General features: G+C 39.8%; 2 protein-coding genes across 5 annotated transcripts; one reads left to right on the top strand and one right to left on the bottom strand.

The window, feature by feature from the left end:
• Nucleotides 1–3986: 3986 nt before the first annotated feature.
• LOC122005747 lies at nt 3987–6376 on the top strand. 4 transcript variants are annotated; one of them, XR_006118482.1, is made up of 4 exons: nt 3987–4615; nt 5062–5171; nt 5452–5647; nt 6035–6376. XR_006118482.1 is itself a non-coding variant. In XM_042560925.1 (3 exons), exons 1-3 carry the CDS (start codon nt 4288–4290, stop codon nt 5476–5478), a joined length of 465 nt encoding a protein of 154 aa, XP_042416859.1. In that variant the 5' UTR covers nt 3987–4287; the 3' UTR covers nt 5479–6376. The 4 variants fall into 4 exon arrangements, 2 of the variants coding, with proteins under 2 accessions (XP_042416859.1, XP_042416860.1); XR_006118481.1 differs by having other exon boundaries at nt 5452–5889; XM_042560925.1 differs by having other exon boundaries at nt 5452–6376.
• A 7126-nt stretch (nt 6377–13502) lies between these two features.
• Nucleotides 13503–17254, bottom strand: LOC122004346 (formin-like protein 11). Its single transcript, XM_042559250.1, has 4 exons — nt 15798–17254; nt 15523–15716; nt 14487–14722; nt 13503–14387 (listed from the first exon to the last, which is right to left on the bottom strand). The coding sequence occupies exons 1-4, from the start codon at nt 17252–17254 to the stop codon at nt 13665–13667; spliced, it is 2610 nt and encodes an 869-aa protein (XP_042415184.1). The 3' UTR covers nt 13503–13664.
• Between the last annotated feature and the right edge of the window lie 910 nt (nt 17255–18164).

Genomic DNA, 18164 nt, shown 5'->3' with positions numbered 1-18164 from the left:
CATGATTGTGCCACCTAATGGAAGTTACATCTTCTCCTTTGCTTTAATGTGGTCGGCCACATTAATGAGAGGAGTTACACTTGGTGTGGCCGGCCACTCAAAATGAATGGAATTCATTTTTTCATTCAAGGCTCATTCTATCATCTTCTACCTCAAGCTCTCCTCAAGCTCTCCCTCTCCTCTCTTGGCCGAACACCCTAGGTGCTAGCACACCTTTGTTTGGTCCCCTCCACCTAATTTTGTTCGTGTGGATACTTCTAGAGGGTTGTCTACTTTGACAATCTTGCTATCCGGCAAACCGTTGGACTAGCGGGATAGCGAAGGGCATCACATCGAGGGTAACGCTCTTATCTAGTGTAGATCTAGACTTTAGAAACTCGTACTCGTATTTTGTTTTTATTTTTTCTTCGCGCGGATCCGGTGGCGGGGGTTTCTGGGTTTCCGCGATGCGAAAAAATGGTTTTCGCGGCCCGAAAAACCCAACACAACTTTCTTTTCGCACTCCAAATATACGTGTGGATCGCTTTAGCCTTGAAATGAAGGAATCTTCATCTTAATATTTCCCAAGTTTCTATCAACATAATCATTCATTCTTTTTCTTCCACCACTAATTCTAGCATGACCAGATCTGTCACTGGAAACTCTATCATCAATATCCTCATATACGCCATCATCATCATCATCATCATTGTTGTCATCACGGTTATATTGCCTTGAATTTCGTGTAGGAACTCTACTCGCTTGGCTATTTTGCAATCCCTAAATTACAGCATCTTGTCACTCTAATCTGTCGAGAATTTGATTGAATCTGATTTCCATGCGATCCAAGTGTTGTCTCAAGGCTCGTTGTTCAAGTGTTTCTCTCGGTCTTGCTTCCTCTCCACTTGTCGTCATTAATGCAATCTGTTGACACTCAATCACTCAACTTACTAAAGTTAGCTCTTTAAAGAACTTAGAATAGTGGCAATTTCCCTATAAGCGTTCGTTGACTAATTTAAACTCCCAAAGGTATTAGGATAAAAGATAGGAATTGATATAAAAATACAAGTTGCAGAATTAAAAACTGATATTAAGGACTGAAAGGAAATTTGCCAGAATTAAATCTTGGCAGAACTTAAATGGAAAATATGGAATTGGAAAATGCAACTATACTAGGCAAGACTTTAAAGGAGATGCGGAGTATACTAGGCAAGACTTTAAAGAAAATACGGAATTGGAAAACACAAGTATACTAGGCAAGACTTCAAAGGAGATGCGGAGTATACTAGGCAAGACTTTAAAGAAAGATATGGAATTAGAAAACGCAAGTATACTAGGCAAGCGGAGTATACTAGGCAAGACTTTAAAGAAAATACGGAATTGAAAAATGCAAGTATACTAGATAAGATATTAAAAGAAATACAGAATTGGAAAATGTAAGTATAGAAATAACAATTCTTTATACCCACCTTCTTCTTTTTTCTTCCTTTTTTTTAAAAAAAAAATCGCCTTTTTTTTTGCTGAAAATATTTTTTTCCCCTTTTTTTTTAATTTCGGCTTTTTTTTTATTTTTTTTGGCTGAAAATACTTTTTTCCTTTTTTTTTTTGAATTTCTCCCTTTTTTTATAGCAACAAGACGACTAAAAACTAACTAAGATTGATATAATAGCGATAAGTAGATAATGTTGAATAAAATAAACAAAGATTCAAGCATAAAAGAAAAGGGATAATGAAATTGATTTAGAAAAACCAAAGCTCTGATACCAAATGATGTGAATCCAAAGAGAAAGATATCTCAAAAACCCACAACGAATGGAAGAAGAAAGAAAGAAAGAACTAAATCGATAAGATTGATGAAAAGAACCTTGACCCAATACTTAGGAAAGCATGAACCTTGGCATAGAAGATGGTAGACGCCACAACCTTGTGATGTAGGTTGATAAGTCTTCAAACGCCACAAGGAAATGTCTTGATAAGTTCTAATTCAATGAAGAACTAACAAGTGAGAGTCTCACCGTGCTTTAGATTGAAAAAAATGTCAAAGATCCATGTGTGGTCGTTACCCCTTTATTTATAGCTATAAGGTGACCAAAAAACCTTAAAAGGCCAAAAGAAGGCCCATTTATTAAAGGCCTATGTAGACTACTTGGCAATTTTAAGCTTATGACTTTATTACAATCCAAATAAAAGTAGAAATTGAGTCTAAATTAAGCCTACATATCCCTACTACATAGACATGAGACTTAAGTGCTAATTAAGTTCATCTAAGACTTGAATTAGGTTGACTATGCCGAATGACTTGCTCTTGGTCAAACCTTATTTAATGGTAGCTTTGGCATTCACATCTTTAATTAGTATATTAAGTGCTTCCGTCATCTTTCTAGTCTTAGCCCTTATAATTAGACCTCCATTGATGCATAATGGATCATCATTAACATCAAGAGTGGGTTGACCATGATCCATATCATTAGCTTATTGTTCTCTTTCTTTGACTCCATCAATCACAATCCTAAATTCCTAAACGGACTCAAAGTAAAAAAAATACAAAAAGATAAAAAAAAATACTAAAAATACAAAAAATGACTTAAATACCTAAAATATGATAATTACCAATAATAATAATAATAATCTGCTAATCATGGAAGGTGACTTTGTAGATGATACACTCAAGTATTTACTTTGTCTCACTCTAAGTCGCATACAAACATTTCATTCAACATATTCTATACTCTTATGCTCAAAAGTAATCTTTCTATTTGCCATATTAACTTTTAATTAACAAAAGGAAATAAAAAACATCTTTTCATTTAATTAGACTATGATTAATCAATTTTTGTGGTTTACATTGAGAAAGTTATTGATTATCAACTATTACATTCATACTTTCAACCTAACCTAATTTCTCAAAACTATCATTTTCCATTAGGTTTGAGAGTTACAGTCCATTTACTTCGGAGCGCGAATGATATAATGAATAGATTACACATTAATGGATACATTTTCCATTGTTTACTCATAATAAAAAACATGGACCGATGAATTTTAGATACATCCGTGGATCAAATTTGACATGTTTTTTCGTCCATCCAAAAATGGACGAAAGCAACTTTCCATTCGTCCTTTACGGTCTGTTTGGGAGGAGGTGAGGGAAGGGGAAGGAAGGGGAAATAAGGGGAAGAGAAATTTTGAACCTCATTTGGGAAGGAGTGAGGAAAGGGAAGGAAAGGTAAGAAAGGGTAAGCTTTAACCTTCGTTACCCATGGAAAGAGAGATTTTCTTACACCCTGAATTGGGGTGTAAGGAAGGGGAAGGGAAAATAAAATATTTTTTATTCCAATTTTATCCCTGTTCTTAATAGTTTAAGAAATATTTCAATTTCTAATTTTATTATGTCGTCGAGTTCAATTTCCTCGCCTTCTTCACAACTTGCTTGCTACCAGATTATTAGAGGAGAGGATCCGACACGTCTTCTAACTGAACTAAAGGGAGAAATTATTTTTGTCGTCAAAATTTAAGAGGATATCTACTATTTTTTAATTTTTCCATTAAAATTTAATAAGTTTTTAAAGAATAGGAATTCTCGTTATCAGCGTTATCTTTCAAATATTTTTATTTAAGATTTCTAAAATTATTATTTTCATTATTTCTCATTTAATTACTTAATTATCGGTAATTCATTATTTTGTTATGAATAGCATAAAAAAATTAATTTTTTATTAAAAAAATAGTTAATTTAAATGATAATATAAAAAATTAATTTTATTATTAAAAATATCTAATTTATATTTATAAAATAAATATTAATATTATGAAAATTTTCTAATTTAAAAAATAAGGATATTTTTGTAACTTTATCTATTTAACCTTCATTTCCCTTTCTTTCCTCCCAAACAAAGTAACACATGTTACGTTCATCCCTCCCAAACAAGGAAAAGTTAAATACTTTACTTTCCCTCACTTCCCTCTCTTTCCCTTCCGTTAAGAAACCTTCCCTCGCTCGATCCAAACATAGGGTTACTTCCAGATTATTCGATAGCTACAGCGAGGATGACAGGCGTGGCCTTGTTCGTCATGCCGCGAGGTCACAGGTGAAACAGGACATCTATGTGGGGTCACAGGCAAGCGCAACCTCACTGGCGATGACCTTCCATAGTGTGCACTCGTCGCACCGCGAGGTCAAGGGCGAGACGAGACCTCTCTGCGAGGTCACAGGAGAGCACAACCTCGTCGCCGACGACCTTGCTTGGGGCCGCGAGGTCAAGGGGAGATGGGACTTCTCTATAAGTTCAAGGCCGAAACAAGACCTCTATGCAAGGTCGCGGGCGAGCACAACCTAGCCGGCAACGGCATCGCGCCGCAAGGTCAAGGGCGAGAAGGGACCTCTCTGTGAGGTCGTGGGTGAGCGTATCTCACCAGCCACAGCCTTGCCTTGCGCGCGCTTATCGTGCAACGAGGCTACGGGGAGATAAGCGACTTCCCTCATGTTTGCGAGCAATGCGCGACCTCACCCGAGGCCACGGGCAAGGCATAATCTCTCTGAAAGGTCGCAGCCACGGCCTCACACCTTGTCTACGACCTTGCGGCGAGGCAGCGATCATGACCTCGCCACAGGAAGTCAGACAACAAAGAGGTCATGGTGTCACACCTTTCCTTCCTCCACTTCCCTTCCCTTTCTCTTATGTAGTTTTCTTTTATTTTTTTTCTTTCTTTTGTAGTCATTCCCTCCTCTGAGGATATATTTCCATGGTAGATTTCTTTCCCTCCTTGATCCACACCTTCGGGTAAACAGAGCATTAAGCTCTTTGGCAAACAGAGGAATATATCTACAAATAAGTTATATTGATCCAATCCCGTAAGCATAAGCAAGGGAAGTGTTAAAATCATAAAACTGCTAATGTGGCTTTCGGCTAGTAGTTTTAAGCTTTTGGGAATGTTAAATCGCCCTGCAAGTATGCACCTTCTATGATTTTTCGGTTATGTTAACGTGGTTATTCCTTCTCTATATATTAAGTCATCTACTGTATTTCAGACATCAACACATGGGGGAAGTATGATTCTTATAATGTTATCTGCTTGTTGCAGAATATACTCCAGAAAATCCCAAAATTGAAGGAAATTACTCTCATCATTTTTATCTGAGCTGTACATACGAATGGAGGGAAAGAAGTGACACTTGCCCAGTTTGTGGAAAGGTACTTGTAATGATTTCTGACTTCCGTAAATGATTCTATTTTTGTAAGAAATTAATTGTCATGGTTTTGGAACTTCATACCATTCTATATTCCATAGATTTGATTGACTTCATATATTAAATTCAAATAGCTGGAAGATCATTACATGATTATAGAGGGCAAGTTTATTCCAATGTTGAATTCATAACCATCAATTGAAACTTACAAATCAAATATGAGAATGCAGGATTTTACTTGATTCACCATCTCCTAAACTTTTTGTAACATTGGTCATAAACAGGAGATGCAATTCTGTGAGAGCCCCTAATGAAGAGCTTCAGTGCAGAGATTGCTGAGCATTTGTTACTTGAGGAAGTACCAACAAACGAGCTGCATTCCATCGTCAATATGTTCCGGCATCTCTCGCAAGAATTGTTGCAGCCCTGTTGTTGTATTGATGCACTCTATTGTTGCGATGAACAACAAAAATATCACAGATAAGAACAATTAACATTTTTTAAAATTGTTCATAATCATAGGCCTTATTTCCAATGTCTTAAACATATTGGTTGTTTGCTTTTTTCTTTCAGGTAATATATAATATTTTTATAAACAAAGTGCAAAATCTGGTCCATATCTTGTTTATTGCGTATCCATGCCCTGCAATGGCAGTTTCTTCTAATAGACTTGTAATTTGATATTAATTTTCACCATGGTTGATTGGGGCAAAATCCTTGTGGTTAGTGGGATTTCATGCATCCTTCATTTTCTTCTCAACTGTGTGGATTTACCTAATGTTCTAATAGCATAATGCTGGTGTTGAATCAACAGTACACCAATCTCATCTGTCCTTTGATACCGTTTCCTTATTGTGTTACCTGCAGAGATCCAATCACAATACCCAAAGAAAAGAGATATGTTTCATGCTCTGATTTCGTGATGATTTCGGCTACATCTTCCAACTTTTGCGTCTAGACTGATGGAGACAGTGCACTTTCTGGGAACCACAATTGGAGGAAATTGAACACATTCACCTGCCTATCCTTTGCGTTGCTTGGTCTTGTGTAGAAAGATTGTTCGACAAAGCAGTATATAATATGTCCAATACCAAAAGATGGCTCGAGGACTGGAGTGAAAACCCATTGATATTCTTTCTTCTCCAAGCCAACTGAAACAATGTTTTTCTTGATAGAAACATGGAAATCCACTTCATTTTTTTTTCTCAAGAGCTTCCTTTTTAAACTCATAGCTGCCTTCTTCTGTGGGCGTTTGGTGTGGTAAAAATCCCTTTCTCAGCAAGTGAAGCATCCATTGGGTGGGCAGTGTTGAGTTTTAATTCATATTATTCCCTTTGCTTTTGGTAATGCAAGTGTAAGCTTTTAGTCCCACATTGCTAAGAAAAGAAAGGTTGGAAGACTTTATATATGGAGTCCTTCCATCCATGCTTAGCAAAATTAAGGGGACCTATACGCATGCGCGGGCCGAGTTCAAATCAGGTGGTTTCAAGGGGGTTCCAACCGGAAATCCATAAACCGGGCGCGACGCATGCGAACATCGCGCGCAGGGGGGAGTGCAAATCCCCAGCTCGTGGGCCTCGCGCTTACGGGCGGTCCGGTTTCGCACTTCTTCGAACCGACGTACACTTTGGTTCCTGTGCACTGCTTCAAGTGTATAAATACACTGCCTCACTTCCTTCTCAACTCACACTCCGAAGCAAAGCATTCCTCTGCTTTCTCCTTTCTTCTTCCCGAGTTCGAGTTCTGAGGCTTGGTTTCTGCGATCTGAGGTTGAGTCCGAGTGCGGCGTTCGCTTGGAGTGCACCTACGAACGGCGCGAGCGGTTGTCGGATCTTGGGAGGGTTTTGCCGGAGAGCCTCTACACCGTGGGCGGTAATAAATTCTCTAAAGACAGTCGGCAAGTCCGACGCTTCAACCGGAGATACACAAATTCTTAACCTTACTCTTATTACCGTTTATTGCATGCTCGTCATTTATTGGTGCAATTATAGATTAGATTACTGTGTTAGCGTAATCAAATCACAACAATTTTAGAGAATTTATTGTAGCATCAATAAACATGATGAATGATAGGGTAACAGGGTCTGATGAGGCTAGCGCCCGACCCGAAAGATTTTTCGGGCAAAACTTCAGACGTTGGCAACAACGGATGAAATTTTGGCTTACTACGCTAGGGATATTCTCCGTTATAGAAACAGACCCTCCTTCACCTAATGAAGATGAACCTGCCCATAGTGTTGCCTTAGAGAGGTTTAAGCAAAGAGATTATCTCTGCCATGGGAGAATCCTGTCTGCCCTCTCAGATGCACTATTTGATGTGTACTGCTCAACATCTTCGGCTAAAGAGTTGTGGAAATCTTTGGATAAAAAATACAACTCCGAAGATTCTGGATTAGAAAAGTACACTGTGGCATAATTCTTAAACTTCAAAATGGTTGAAGGCAAATCAGTGGTCGAGCAAACACATGAATTCCAAGTTCAAATTCATGGTCTTGCTGAAGGAGATATGCCATTCATTACCCGAAAAATTTCAGGTCTTGTCTATCATCGAAAAATTGCCTCCGAGTTGGGAAGATTTTGGCATGACTCTTAAACATCGGAGAGGTAAAATCTCTCTAGAAGATTTGATGATTGCCTTAAATATCGAAGAAGAACATCGGAAGCAACATAAAAATGATGATACAAGAATGCCTATGGATTTTATTCCAAAGGCAAATGTAGTAGTCTCATCTGACAAGAAGAAATTCAAAAATCAGAAAAATAAAGAACAAGATGAAACCCTAACCAAAGGTTCAAAAGAAAAATGTAACCAAGCCATGCTGGGCATGTGGACAAATTGGACATTATGCCAAATTCTGCCCTAAGCGAAAAGACAAGGAGAAAAACCAAAGCAATGCGTCCAACATCAAGGCACAAGCAAATATCGTAACTGCTAGTGATGACACCAGCAATAGGTTTGTTACCTTCAACCCCGAACTAAACTTGATCTATCAACCTAATGAATGGTTAGTTGATACAGGTGCTAATGTGCACTGTTGTACTGATCGCTCTGTCTTCCTTACTTATCAGGTAATTGAAGGCACTTCCGTGACCATGGGGAACCATTCTGCAGCCAGGGTGTTTGGGATAGGACAAGTTGACCTGAGGTTCACCTCTGGAAAAATCCTGTCACTGCATGAGGTGCATCATGTTCCAGCGGTCCGTCGGAATTTGATTAGCGGGTCAAAGTTAGTCCGTGCTAGTTATGCGTTGAACTTTAGATGTAATAAAGTTGTAATATTACATTTAGGAACCTTTATTGGAAAAGGTTACCTTAATGAAGGTTTATTTAAACTCAATGTAGAAAATGCTACCTTAAATAAATCTACTGATATTGGTTGTTCATATAACATTGAGTCTTATGATATATGGCATGACAGATTAGGACATGTCAATCTTAATACCGTGAAATGGATGATGAACCTAGACATGATTCCTAAGTATGCTATAAATGATAAGAAAAAATATGAAGTTTGTGTGCAATATAAACAAACCCGAAAACCCTTCAAATCAGTTGAGAGAAATTATGATATTTTAGAATTGATCCATACTGACTGTTGTGAGTTTAACGGTGTAATAACGAGAGATCATAAAAGGTATTTCATCTCCTTTATTGATGATCACTCTCGCTATTGTTATGTTTATTTGTTGAAAACTAAGGATGAAGCTTTAGATAAATTTATGATTTTTAAATCTGAAGCTGAGAATCAAACAAATAAATCTGTTAAGAGATTAAGGTCTGATAGGGGTGGAGAGTTTACCTCGAACCTGTTTCAAAAATTTTGTCAAGATACAGGTATAATTCAGGAGGTAACTGCTCCATATAGTCCTTAATCCAACGATATAGCAGAACGAAAAAATCGAACCCTTGAAGATATGATTAATTCCATGTTAGGTAGTTCTGGGTTACCCAACTTCATGTGGGGGGAAGCTCTATACACTGCATGCCATGTGTTAAATAGAATCCCCATGAGGTCTAGGGATAAAAGCCCATATGAGCTTTGGAAAGGCCGGAGGATAAGTTTGAAATATCTTAAAGTGTGGGGGTGCCTTGCAAAGGTACTAGTACCTGAACACAGAAGGAAAAAACTTGGTCCAAAGACCGTAGATGGTATCTTCTTGGGTTATGCTCAAAATAGTATTGCATATAGATTTCTGATTATTAAATCAGAAATATCTGGAATAGATGCAAATACTATTGTCGAACTTCGCGATGCTACATTTTTTGAGGATATATTTCCTATGAAGACAAGAACACCTCAGTCTATATCTAGTATTCCTACTAGAGATAAGCCTGCTTCCAAAGAGACCCCATTATCCGTAGAAGGTTTACCTTCCTCAAGTCACTCTAGACTAGATGAATCTAGTGAGTGTACAGAACTGAGAAGAAGCAAGAGGCAACGTGTGTCTATGGATTTAGGCCATGACTTTATCACCTATAATATAGAAGGTGACCCTGTGACATATAGAGATGCTATGACTTCTCCTGAAGCTAAGCACTGGAAAGAGTTCATTAAAAATAAAATGGACTCTATTATCTCTAATGTCACTTGGGAGTTGGTAGATTTACCTCCTGGGTGTAATACTATAGGATGTAAATGGGTGTTTAAAAGAAAATTAAAACCTGATGGGTCAGTAGATAAATTCAAAGCCCACCTAGTTGCTAAGGGATTCAAACAGAAAGAAGGGATTGACTATTTTGACACTTATTCTCCTGTTACTAGAATTACTACAATCTGAATGTTGATAGCATTGGCATCCATATATTATCTTAAGGTTCATCAAATGGATGTCAAAACGACATTCCTTAGTGGAGATCTTGAAGAAAAGATATATATGGATCAGCCTGAGGGACATGTAGTTTCTGGAAATGAGAATAAAGTCTGTAGGTTAGTTAAATCTCTTTATGGTTTGAAGCAAGCCCCAAAGCAGTGGCACGAAAAATTTGATAGTGCTATGCTATCGTTTGGCTTTGAAATGAATGACTCTGATAAATGTGTGTATGCTAAAATGAAAGATGATAATTGTATTATCTTATGTTTATATGTAGATGATATTCTACTATTTGGATCTAACCTTTCTATTATTAATGAGACTAAGACCCTCTTAAGTGGTAAGTTTGATATGAAGGATATGTGTTGTGCTGACATGATTTTAGGGCTGAAGTTGACTCGATCAACTGATGGAATAGCAATTTCTCGGTCACTCTATATTGAGAGAGTATTAGAGAAATATGGTTATAGCCAAGTTAAATCTGTAGTCACACCGTATGATCCTTCAAAAACTCTCCACAAGAATAAGAGTGGTATGGCAGTGTCTCAATTAAGATACTCACAAATAATAGGTAGTCTAATGTATTTAGCAAATTATTCTAGACCTGATATTTCTTTTGCTATATCGAAATTGAGCAGGTTTACCAGCTGTCCGGACAGAACGCATTGGGATGCATTAGACAGAGTATTCGATACCTAAAAGGCACTATATCCTTGGGCACGTGGTATGGGAGATTCCCTGCAGTCCTGGAGGGATATAGTGATGCTAGTTGGATAACGGACACTGCTGAGTGTAAAGGCGTTACTGGTTATGTTTTTACACTTGGAGGCGGTGCAGTTGCTTGGAGGTCTGTTAAACAGACGATTATAACTCGTTCTACATCTGAGGCAGAATTGTGTGCTTTGGATACCACAGTAACTGAAGCTGATTGGCTGAAGGGTCTTCTTTCTGAAATTCCCTTGATGATGAAGCCAATACCTTCTATTTCAGTACACTGTGATAATCAAACAACAATAGCTCAGATTAGAAGCTCCAAGTATAACCAGAAACAGAAGAGACATATACGAATACGATTAAAGTCTATTCATGAGTTAGTGTCTCTTGGAGTGGTGTCATTGGACTTTGTAAGTTCAAAGGACAATATTGCTGATCCACTCACTAAAGGGCTTGATTATGAGAAAATCAAGAGATCCAGTAAAGGAATGGGACTGAGGCCTGTCCTGGATTCATCTATAGCAGCAACCCAACCTATCTGATTGGAGATCCCAAGAAGTAGGTTCAATGTGGTATAAACAAGCTATAAGGATGAATCGTAAGCATCAAATTGATTGAGATGTAATCTCATAGTCTCTTCCCTGGATAGATGCTTGACTGCTAGTAAGGATGAGCTTAGGAGCTCTTAATGAGTTCAAGGTCTTAATGACAGGATGCTTGCAGTACATCCTTGGAGAACTCACCTATGTAAGTGTAACTGTGGGCCCGCAGTGTGGGGGGGTCTAGGCAACTCTCCTTAGCACTTATGAAACAAGATTCGGTGGCATGACCGTAATGCACCAACCCAGAAGGATTCAACCGTCCCCAGTGATGAGTTGTTACCAATTGATCTTCACATATAAAAGGTTTAAGATCAAGACTCAGTTCTCTTCAAACCTATGTGAATAAGATTGGTGTACTTAGGTGAAAATTCAAACCGGAAGGTATTTTCACTGAAAGCTCATTGCAACCAAGCCTCAGAATATATCTTTGTTTTCGACTAAAATAATTTGAATTAGTGGGGGATTGTTGAGTTTTAATTCACATTATTCCCTTTGCTTTTGGTAATGCATAAGTGTAAGCTTTTAGTCCCACATTGCTAAGAAAAGAAAGGTTGGAAGGCTTTATATATGGAGTCCTTTCATCCATGCTTAGCAAAATTAAGGGGACCTACACGCATGCGCGGGCCGAGCCCAAATCAGGTCGTTTCAGGGGGGTTCGAACCGGAAATCCATAAACCGGGCGCGACGCACGCGAACATCGCGCGCGCGCGGGGGGGGGGGGGGGGGGGGCAAATCCCCAGCTCGTGGGCCTCGCACTTACGGGCGGCCCAGTTTATTTTTGCCAGTCTGATTTGGCTACCTGAGTCCGGTTTGGTTCGCACCTGATGGTATCTGTCCGCGTGATTTGTGATTTGGTCCGCATCTGAAAAAGCGAAGAGACGCACCTGGCTGGTCTCCGCGTGAGAAAGCAGAAGCAACACACTTCTTCGAACCGACGTACACTTTGGTTCTTGTGCACTGCTTCAAGTGTATAAATACACTGCCTCACTTCCTTCTCAACTCAACTCCAAAGCAAAGCATTCCTCTGCTTTCTCCTTTCTTCTTCCCGAGTTCGAGTTTTGAGGCTTGATTTCTGCGATCTGAGGTTGAGTCCGAGTGCGGCGTTCGTTTTGGAGTGCACCTACGAACGGCGCGAGCGGTTGTCGGATCTTGGAAGGGTTTTGCCGGAGAGCCTCTGCACCATGGGCGGCAATAAATTCTCTAAAGACAGTCGGCAAGCTCGATGCTTCAACCGGAGATACACAAATTCTTAACCTTACTCTTATTATCGTTTATTGCATGCTCGTCATTTATTGGTGCAATTATAGATTAGATTATTTTGTTAGCGTAATCAAATCACAACAGGCAGTTTGTTTGAAAAACAAGGAGAGCAAAGAAGGATGGAACTCTTGCAATACTCATGATGGACTATCCCTGACTCAAATGAGGTTCACGTCGCACACATAAGACACAATATGGCACTTGTGGATGGCTACTCCACTAACATGATATGCGCATCGGTGTAGTTTTGAGTCAAGTGCCATGACCAACTCATTCAATGGTTTTGAGTGAATTGGTATGATGTGAATTGTTCAAGCCACCCAAAGGCTCAAGAGAAACCTAAATAGGTCCAACCAACCAAAAGGTACAAACTAGTTCATTCTGATCCGAATTCCAATTCCATTGGGAATTCACAACCAGTGGGTCCTCTCTCTCCTTTGCGCAATCTTTTTTAATTGTAGTTACATGAAATTTTAGGGTTAAATTCGGTGCGTACATATCTCCTCATATCTTGGTCACCTATATTAATGGTTAATAGATATTCATGATTTATCTATTTCGTATTGACTTGAACGGATTAATAGGAACGCTACGATAAGTGAATCCTCTTTTACCATTTGATTGTAGATGAATATTCAGCCAACATATTTTTGCAACATAGTCGGTGGACTCCATCAACCCTGTCTAGTTGTGTGGGCCTCATACTCTTCCTTGGAAATGCAAGCCACAAGGCATCATGCAATACACTAGCAAGTCAGCAAGACCATCATCACCTGTTCAGGTAGAGCAATAAATTGTGTAACATAAAAATCCTATTCCCTAATTTTGCTAGATTCTCAAACAAATGTGCTGCAGCTGAATAACTAGAATTCGCTCCTTCAAGCTAAGCATCCTTGTGCACTTCTTCACAAATTTTACAATGCAATGCAGCTGCCCGAGGGAATCCAACAAACATAAATCCACAAATACAAACTCAACGATGCTTCAAAATTTATGTTCAGATTTATCTACACATCATACAATTCTCACACAAAAGAAAGATACCGACTTCTCTACATTTGGCTGCTATGTGATATTGGAGAAAATGAAAATTAGGAAGAAGAAAGAACTCAGCTCCTCCTATCAAATGGCAGCAACTGAATAGGACCATGTCGAATTCTTGAGCTGCCCACATCTTTGCACACTCTATCTAGCATGCAAAGGAAGTCCCTCACAATTACAAAAATTCTTAGTGGGTTCGATTCATCCTTGCTCACATCTCCATGATAGTACTCTGTGATACCTCTCACTTGAAGCAACACTTGCTTCTCATCACCTTTCAGCTCTTCTATTATCCTTTCGGCATCACTCAGAAATAACTTCATAGTAAGCACAAATTTATTACTTCTTTCACTGACAATCTTGTCTTTCTCTACTAAATGCTTCAATTGGCACAATCCGATTGAAAGATTTGTGACAGAGGTCACCAAGACATCCAAGTCAATAGTTGCTGTCTTCTTAACATTAGTGAGTTCAGTGCTTAGTCCTGAAACAAGCTTTAGACAAGTTCCCTTGTAGTCATCATCTCTTTCTTCAGCTGTCCACTTGGTGTTATTGATCTCCATTTCGTTCACATTTAGACCTTCTAATCGAACTATTTCCTGCACAACAAAATGTAGCAAGGTAGTTTTTCCATCAGTTCCTTTCACGTCTGCTAGTTTCAAGAGAGCATCGAGTTTGAAAGCTCTTGCACCGCCTCTAATGGTTCCAACATTCATCCTGTTTCCAGTTTTAAGCACAGCTTCCAACAACCTGAAGAAAAGCCTACTGGATCTGAACTCTTTGCAAGCTTCCTAGAACAAGATCAATAAGATTAGCAAAGGAGCAAAGTCACCAGTTAATAGCATCACATATATTCTAGATGGTGAAAATTTTCCCATTAGAGTGCTTACTTTGATCATTGCAAAAGAACTTCGAAGATGAGCTACTTCATCCTCGAATGTTTCTTTGAACAGCATGACTTCACTTCTTGGGAATGCAAAGGGTATGCGAAGCATTGTCTTAAGAAACTTCTCCGAAGGGTCTAACTCGTCAAGGTTGCCATCAAACTTGGAGAGCTCTTCTTCTTCTTCCTGTGTTGGTGCCATCTTCACCAATGCTTCCAACTGTTGCGCAGTCAGTCCTTCACCTAATGAAAGTAGAAAACCAACCGATCATGTCGTTTCTATCAAGCTGAAAAAAGTTGTTCAACCACTATTCAATCAGTTGATCCCTTTTCTTTCCCAATTCTAGACACAGTGATAACTTACATTCTTCTTACATATTTAGATCTTGTATTTGTTTTAAGGTCAAGTTTCCGCTCATAATCCAAGTATTACTAGCGAGATAACCTTGCATATACTTGATTCAACTCATTTTGTTGTCGTTGATATTACTAGTAGCAAGATAACCTTGCATACAGTTGGATTGTGTTGTGACGACTCACTGTGTTGTGATTGTTATTGTATTTTCTAAATCAACTTGCAAAAATAATGAAATTATGAACTAAATGTAAATTGAAGGGGAGCATTAATGCAGCAGTAATGTCTACTACCATGTGTTCTTGTGTCCCCTCGGATGAGTCTAATAGCTAGCACATGAGGTATTGCCACAATGAGGTCTGATGTTCGAATCTGGGCAAAGCCGAGGCAAATACCTCCCTTATGTGCTAGTCACTATTCCAAAGGCTAGTAGCCGTCCGTGATTTACCTCCTCCGTGTTGACCTTGGGAGGGATTGACGGAGGCACCGGGGGCGAGCGTATTCACCTTTTGCCATAATTGTGGTCACAAACTCGAGTCATATAAATAGTCTCTTACGATGTAGGATAAGATTGTGTATAATAAACCTAATATGATCTAATCCTTTTTTTAGACTTTGCATTGGCAAGAGCTTCATATACCATGCTTCCCTTTTACAAACTAAATGTAAATTGAATTTCTTAGTTTACCTATCATCAAAGCATTGCAAACTTGCTCAGCAGTAGAATTCAAGGCCTTCATCAGTATGGTGACGTTCTGTAGCCTCTTGTGCTCCAAGACATGTTTTCCAGGAGAAGGTGTCTTGCTCTTCCCTTCCTCGGGCTTCTTCGCTGAACTTTGTAAATTGTACCCGAAAAGAGACTCGATCATTTTCTCGTCGAATCTGGTTTGAAGCAAAAGGTTGAGTTAACAATTTTATGGTATGATACGAAACAAAGAAGATATCGCTTGCTTGCTTGCTTACTCAAATGAGCTCGATCTTATCTTGTCCCATACCATCAAACGATCAGGCGCTGCTCTGACTTTGTCCCAGTGAAGAGGCTTCAACTTGGGAAGTGGAGTGCCATCGTTGCCTACTGGTTTAGATAGCAGAATTGGACATGGCGGCGCTGGCGGTGGTGGAGGACGAGCTGAGCTGCTCCTGGGCAATAGAATTGGCCTAATAGGAGGAGGTGGAGGCGGCGGTGGAGGTGGTTTTTTGGAACTATGGCCGTTACTGATACCTGACATTGGAGAAAAGACCACTGCTTCATTGCTATCGCTTGTACTCCTTGCGGTAGAAGAAGACGCTCTCTCTGTCATTATTGGAGAAGCATTATCCTCCATGGAAAAGTAAGAAGAAGCTGCTCTCTCTGCCATTAATGGAGAAACATTAACCTCCATGGAAAAGGGACAAGAAGATGCTATCTCTGCCATTAATGGAGAAACATTATCCTCCTGGGAAAGTGAAGAAGGTGCTTGAAATCTCCTTCCGCTGAAACTTTGTGAGGAAGAAGAGAGGAAGGATTGAGTTGGAGTCGAGACCTTCTGCGGAGTCACCAAGGTTCTTGAAGTTGGATTCCGAACCGGTGAAGTGGACTTGTAGGAACTCACCGGAGAAAAGTTCTCCTCCAATGAACTCAGAGCTGACTGATTCAATGGCTGAGAAGAAACTGAGTGGAAGGAATCGTCGTCGTCATCCTGATGCCCATTTTTTGGTGATTGGCAATTAGGAATGGTCTCCCCCGGTGCGGCATTCTTCATATTGAAGTCATTCTCCAGATATTTGGCTAAAGAATTTAGATAGAACTGGTCGGAGGTGGGATCAAAGCTCACGTTGTCGGCTCTGCCGGAGGGAGCGCAAAGGATGGGTCCCCGGCGAGAGATCGACACCAGCCTTTCGGACCTTTTCTTGGAGTTCCTTCTTCTTGAACTCTTGCAGAGTAGAAAGATGGCAGTGCCTGAGAGGACGACTACTCCGGCGGCACCAACGAGCACTGCTACGATCACTACAACTCTTTTGTGCCTCTTCTTCGCTCCATTGCCACTCCCGTACTCCAGACTCTGCTCCGGAGCAATGTGGCGGTGCACCGGCGACGCCGGGTGGCGATGGGGCCTGGAGAAGTGAAACTGATGTGGTTTCCCGGCGAAGAATGAAGGAGCTGGCGCAGGGGAGTGCGTCTCCCTCGCACGCCTGGTAATCTTGACGCCAAGGAGGAACCTGAGCCTCGTGAGCATCCGGGCGGCCATGTCGTCGCCGGCATTGTCTTCCCCCGACGACATACGGATTTCTCCGACTTCCCGAGCTCCACCGTCGAACCGCTGCAGAGCTCTGCTCTCATCTGGAACATCCCACGGAGAGATTCCGAACAGGGTATAATACAAGAAGAGGAAGGCGGCGGCGACGACGAGAATACAGAGGAATTTGGAAGCTAACACCATGTCTGTTCCTCTTTTTGTGCCGTCGTGGAGGAATGAGGGAGGGGGAATGAGAAAAGCTAAAAAAGGAGGAGAAAACGTCGAGTTGGGTTGGGTGGTGGATTGGATCTGAGAAGCCAAGGCTTTAATGCTACTCCAAGGAATCCCTGAGCACGGCAGTTGTGAGCAGTCAAGGCCCTCTGCCTCTTTGGCATCATCAGCTCTGTCTCTTTAGTAATAGTAGTCCTGGTAGTAGTAGCAGCAGTGTTTACAAAACTCTTCTCATTTAGCTCTTTGGTCCTTCCTGTTAGGTGGGTGGGAAATCACTGCCTTTGATTCCAAGTATATCTATGCTTCTTTTCATCTTCTGCGTCATCGTCGCATCATGTTATCGTTACATAATCAGCAATTTTCTTCAATAAATGATAGAATGAGAAGGCAGTCAAACGAGTTTCAGCGATTAGAGCCACATAATGAATGGGAAAGCCTTAAGGTGTATCAGGGACCATCTTCTTATGGTAGGATTAAGCCTATAAACTAAATTCAATTAAGTTCATCAATGAACTTAATCTTCATAAGATGGACTTATATTTGATTAATATATACATAACTAATTATCATTAAAAAAAATCCTAATCTAATGCTTAATTATATATAAAGGAGATTTGGATTAAATGAATCTGGATTCAATGTGTAGATTCAATAACTTAGTTCATTAATATTAATGGACTATTAATGATGGATGAACTTTATAGATGATCCCTACAAGATGGACTTGGTATATAAGAAAATATGCTTATGAATTAAGATATGTTTTTGAATTTCCTCATTGACCTCTCTTTCCTATTGAGAAACAATACGAATTACTACCACCCACTCTTATAGAAGATCATTTTACGTTTGTAGGAACTTAGGCGACAAGTAAGAATCAATA

The sequence above is a fragment of the Zingiber officinale genome, chromosome 7B (genome assembly GCF_018446385.1).
Source record: "Zingiber officinale cultivar Zhangliang chromosome 7B, Zo_v1.1, whole genome shotgun sequence".
Classification (NCBI taxonomy): Eukaryota; Viridiplantae; Streptophyta; class Magnoliopsida; order Zingiberales; family Zingiberaceae; genus Zingiber; species Zingiber officinale.
This window is presented reverse-complemented; position numbering and strand designations above follow the sequence as displayed.